Genomic DNA, 6,000 nt, shown 5'->3' on the forward strand with positions numbered 1-6,000 from the left:
GAAGATTATCCCAAGGATGAGTGGAAGAAAGACAAGTAAACCTTCTATGCTACACACATTACAAGAGAATCTGTCTCACTTTCACAAGAGAATCTGCCTCACTTTTCTCATCCCTGCATTCTTGGTAGGGTGAAGAAATACACACACATGAAACTGACATCTTAAATCAGCCCCTTTTATGAATTTGAAGTCTGAATTCATGCCACCAGTATAGTTCAGGAATCTCCAAACAAAAAAAATAAGTAATCTTGATTGGTGATACTCCTGGCAAAAAGTTTAATATCACATGTACAGATAATCAAACTTACATAAAGCCCTAGGAGCTAATCCACCAAGAATGAGTCAGCAGATGAAAACTGCTTACAGTAAAACAATCTGAAACAAATCATAGAAGAAATCCTAAATAAAGATTAAAGAGATAAAAGAAGAAGCAAAAAAGACAATAAGGGAAGAATGAGACTATAAATAAAGGACTGGGATATTTGAAAACAAGCCAAAAGGAGCTTCAAGAAATGAGGAGTAGTCATTAATAAAATGTCATTGGACAGACTAAAGAGCAAATTAGATACAAGTTAAGGAAGAACTAGTAAACCGAATGATCTCAGGAAGATACAGAGAAGAAATAGATATTTATAAATTTGAAGAGACAAAAAATTTATTAAATGGAATGAAATTTAGAATAAACTTCTCCAGTTTATACCAAAGAGGAGACAGAAAGGCAATGTTCAAAAAGATATATGGGTAAGAATTTTGCTGACTTGATGCCCCACAATATGAGATTTAGCAGGTGTCAGGAGGTCTGGATAGGAAAAAAAAAAAAAAAAAAGACACCCAGATACACTCAGAGAAACTGTAAACTTCATACTATAATTATAAATCTTGAAAGTAGCAAATAGGTGGGAGAAATTATCTTTATTTTAATATGCAACCCCTAGACAGCAGGGAGTTTGAGCATGTGTTCTAGTTTGCTAATGCTGCTGGAATGCAAAACACCAGAGATGGATAGGCTTTTATGAAAGGGGGTTTATTTGATTACACAGTTACAGTCTTAAGGCCACAAAGTGTCCAAGGTAACACATCAGCAATCGGGTACCTTCACTAGAGGATGGCCAATGGTGTCTGGAAAACCTCTATTAGCTGGGAAGGCATGTGGCTGGCATATGTTCCAAAGTTCTGGTTTCAAAATGGCTTTCTCCCAGGATGTTCATCTCTAGGCTGCAGTTCCTCAAAAGTGTCACTCTTAGTTGCACTTGGGATATTTGTCCTCTCTCAGTTTCTCCAGAGCAAGAGTCTGCTTTCAACGGCTGTCTTCAAACTGTCTCTCATCTGCAGCTCCTGTGCTTTCTTCAAAGTGTCCCTCTTGGCTGTAGTAGCTTGCTCCTTCTGTCTGATCTTATATAGTGCTCCAGTAATTTAATTCAGACCCACCCTGAATGGGCGGGCCAACACCTCCATGGAAATTATCCAATCAGAGTCATCACCCACAGTTGGGTGGGGCACATCTCCATGGAAACACTCAAAGAATTACAATCTAATTAACACTGATAGGTTTTCCCACACAAGATTACATCAAAGATAATGGTGTTTGGGGGGACATAATACATTCAAAATGGCACAGCATGTTTCTCTAGGTTTATTGGCTACTTATAATTGCTATTCTTTGCATTGTTCATTTAAATCCCTTGTCTATATTATCTATTGTTTTCATACTTTTTTTCTTGTAAATTATAGTAATTTGTGTATCTGAGACATTGACCTGCATCTTTCCCAATTTGCAAATATGTTCTCCAAATCTTTGTTTTGGGACTTTATGGTACATTTATGTTTTTGGTTTTGCTTTGTTTTGTTTTGTTTTTGCCAGACAGAAATTTTAAATTTTGTGTGGTCACTGTCTTAGTTGTCAGACTGCCATGACAAATACTACATAATTGGGTTGAATTGGACAACAGGAATTTTTTGGCTAGCAGTTTATAAGGCTAGAAGTCCAACATCACGGTGTTGGCAGGGCTTGAATCCTACCAATTCCCTTACTGGTTATTTCCCTTCACTCAAAACTGCCTGTTCTCTTTTCTAGAGTCTTAGAAGTTTACTTTCCCCTACATATAGTGGGTATGAGCCCTCCTATGATATTTAAATTCTCAACCTATGTAAACTTTCTGTGCTTCTTTTAAGCAGAAGGCACATGTAAGCTTTGTTTAATAACTTTCTGATGACTTTTAGAAATCCCTTCAAAGAAATACTTCACATATTGTATCCTTTGCTGTTTAAAGTCTGTTTTGGAGCAGCAACTCAAATGACTTATGTCAAGGTAAACACAGAATATGTTAGATATTTTAGCAAATCTACCTTCATATAGGTTCTCCGTAGCAATCAAAGAGTTTTCTTTTTCATTTAGCTATAAATAGATATGAGATATTCATAGTGGGAATATAATATTCATGGTTACATATGATGCATAATTTTAATATAGTATTTGTTCCATTTTACTTTTACTTTGTAAGTAGTTTTGTTATTAGTTTCTTAGAATTCTTTAAGACTCTTTTTGCAATTTAGATTAAATCTCTTGATGAAAAAGTTGTAATTGGCAAAATTTCCAAGCGATGGACTGGAATATTGAGAGCAGTATGTGCAGATATCGATAATTTTGAAATCCAGTTCCCGTTGGACTTGGATGTTAAAATGAAAGCTGTGATGCTTGGTGCGTGTTTCCTCATTGTAAGTCTACTCTTACTGATCTTGGTTATGGGTGGTTTTCCTAGTACCATTTTGAAATGATTCAAAATTTAAAAATGAGCTTGTTAAATTTACAGGTTTTAATCCTAGCTTTGAAATTCCATTTGCTGCAGATACTCTGGAATCTCAGGTGATTTGTTTCTATCTGGAGAGTTTTTGGAGTTCCACATGGCAACACTTGATGTGTTAGGGAGTGGCTCTGGTCTTTACAGATTTTATTAGAAAATAAAAATTGGTGCTTTGGGGAAGACTTTGAATCTGGCTTACTTAGAATAAAACTCACAGAAGCAGGGTGATATCATTCTGATTCATTATTGGATTGAATCACCTACTATATAACATACAGGAGTATAAACTGCAGTAGGTATACACATACCCACCTCTCAGATATTCCTGCCCAAAAACTAAACTTAAATCCAATCAAGCCTCTAGACATATCTACCAATTTAGAGAAAGTACATGGGATAAAGCAGTGATTCGTAACCTTATCTACATATTAGAATCATCTAGGGAGCTTAAAAAAAAATGCCCAAGTCCCAGGCCTCATCTCAATTCAATAAAATCAGAACCTCATAGGATTTTGAATAAGTAGTTTTTAAAGTTCCCCAGTTGATTCCAATATGCAGCCAAGGCTGAGGACTACTAAGACAGAACAGTGGCTCTCAACTTTACCTGCACAGTAGAAACACCAGGGAAGCTTATCAAAATCCCCATGTCCAGACTGTACCTATATCTACTAAATTAAAATCTCTGGAGGTGGAATCAAGCCGTCTTTACATTTTAAACTCCCAGGTGATTCCAATGTGCAAACAAGGTTGAGAATGGCTAAATTGATATCTTAAACATTGATATGAGGATGCAATCAGAAAAATGCAAAATGTGAGAAATTATACAGCAAAAATGACCTAGTTCCTTCAACAAATAAATGACTAACTAAGCAAGAGATAGAGAGAACTGCTACAAATTTAAGAGACAAATCAACCTAATGCTGTTTGTGGACCATGTGTGAATACTGATTTGAAGAAACCAAGGTAAAGAGATATTTATGAGGTACTCATAGAAATTTGAACATTGACTGGATATTTGATGATATTTTGGAATAATTTAGAATTTTTTGATGTGATGATTGTATTTGTGGTTATGTAAAAACAAAACAGTGTCCATATCATTAAAGGGACATGCTGAAGAATTTGTTTAAAATGGTAGGAGATCAGGAATTTGGTATTAAATAATAGGGATAAGGGCAGGAGGAGCAAGGAGATGAAGTAATACATGAAACAAGATTGGCTGTGTTAATTATTACTAAAGCTGGGTGAAAGGTTGCTGGGACTTTATTATGCTATTCTATCTAATATGGGATATTTTTAATATTTCCTAAAAAATTTGAAATTTCTATATTACCGAAGGATAGAATATTAGTCATTATTTAAAAATCATGTTTTCAAAAATTGTTCATTTCACATCACAAGTTCTATTTAACCTGAACCTTAAGGGAATTGTCTAGCTAAAGGCAGAATAGCTTAAAAACATCATGGTGTGTTTGGGGAAGACAGGGCAGCCTGATAAATTTGGACTGGTGGGAAATGGGGCTAGGGGTAGTAACAGGAAGATTCTTTGGAAAAGACTTAGAAGTAGTATACTGGGCTTCTTCTAAAGGACTTTTAAAGGTTGAGCAATTTCTTGGAGACATTAGTTAGTCATTGAAAGTAGTTTAGTTAATGGTTGTCTTTAAACTAGTTTTAAATGAAGTAATTATAACTCCAAATTTTATAAAAATATATCCCAGTGACTATGTGAGAAATGAATTGAAGAGAGGTCAATTGCAAAAGTCCATGTGATTGGTGATAAGAATTAAGTTATTTCCCTGTGAAAGGATAAAGGAGAGTAACACCTGTGAGAGAAATAAAATCCACAGGATTTGGACTGAAGGGGCAAGAGTACGATTAGGTACTGATGGAGTGAACAAGCAGGGGAACACAGTGAACAAGTTTAGGAAAGAAATGATGACAGTGGCCTAAAAATAACTGTAAGGGGCATTCTAATTCTAAAATGGCTGCCAGTTTCTGGAAAAAAATCTCAAATTTGTACATGGAATTTCAGTCACAAGGCAAATTTTATTATTAGAGGCCTACAGCAAGTTGATGAAATAAGATAGAAAAAGGAAGATTCCAAGGGGCCATGAAAAAGTGAAATTTAGAAAAATTATCAGAAGATTAACTAAATTCATATAGATATCAATGAATGAATAGAATTATAGGATTTAACAACTATTAAATTGGAAAGTTGAAGGTAGAGCTTGTATAGCTATCTACTTTTCCCAGATTTAATTACTTTGGATATTTCTGGTTTAACAGACATGTTACTTTGTCTGTTTCACAGATCCCATTATCATTTCTACATCTGAGAATCGATCTCTGTTTTGTTGGTGAAAACTCATTTCTGTATTTTTGTTTTTCTCTAGGACTTCATGTTTTATGAAAGATGAGACCATGAAGAGAAAGCAGGCGTATGGTAGTAGGTTAATGAAAGTCTCCTTGGAAAATCTGAAGTCTGTATATTGATAGGGACTATCTAAAAGAAAATTGGAATATTTCTGGCTTTTTTTTTTCTTTTTTAAACAAACTGTGGAGCATAAACTCAGGTGATATTCTAAGCCCTGCACATTTAACTCCCCTTACCCTTTCAAATCTCCATTAACAAGAGCAAAGTTATGTGATACTTTTTAGTAAAATCTGTACCATTGCTGGAAACTAAAATTCCTACGTGCCAGAAACTTAATGGAATTTTTGAAAGATGTTTTATAGGGAATATTAGATTGAGAGAGAGGATAATCAATGCACAATTTGCCCCATGCAAAGGAAAACTATGTTAAGAATATAAGGGGTGGTGGGGACAGACACTCTCATCTTCAGCTGAACTCCACCACCAGCCACTACTCTGAGGGCAAATGTTGAGAACATTAGGAGTGCAGGGAACTACAGGAAAAAACTCTTAATGACCTCCCATAGCCTGGATAACGTACCATGTGCCAGATTCCAATGATGAGATATAACATGATATTCACCTCTAGTTTATATTTGGTGCAGACATCATACCTAGTAAAGTGAGACACTTGCATAGCTGGATTCTAATGACATTAGTGATGCAAGTTAGTGAAGGGGGGACTTTCCAAGGCAGCCACTGGGTGCTACAACCAACCGAGAAACGAGGCTTGGAGGCACTGACATTCTCTGTGACAGATATATCTTGCTTTTATTTCCTCTCTCT

At 35.5% G+C, this 6,000-nt stretch overlaps 1 protein-coding gene across 1 annotated transcript in view; it reads left to right on the plus strand.

The window, feature by feature from the left end:
* Positions 1-5,218, plus strand: part of LOC119539482 (phospholipid scramblase 2-like) — a 35,022-nt gene extending 29,804 nt beyond the window's left edge. Inside the window, exons 8-9 of the mRNA XM_037843107.1 lie at positions 2,554-2,715; positions 5,195-5,218. Of these exons, the coding sequence (XP_037699035.1) occupies positions 2,554-2,715; positions 5,195-5,218 (186 nt within the window). The remainder of the gene's footprint in view (positions 1-2,553; positions 2,716-5,194) is intronic.
* Positions 5,219-6,000: the final 782 nt, after the last annotated feature.

Source organism: Choloepus didactylus, chromosome 1 (assembly GCF_015220235.1).
Source record: "Choloepus didactylus isolate mChoDid1 chromosome 1, mChoDid1.pri, whole genome shotgun sequence".
Taxonomy (NCBI): domain Eukaryota; kingdom Metazoa; phylum Chordata; class Mammalia; order Pilosa; family Megalonychidae; genus Choloepus; species Choloepus didactylus.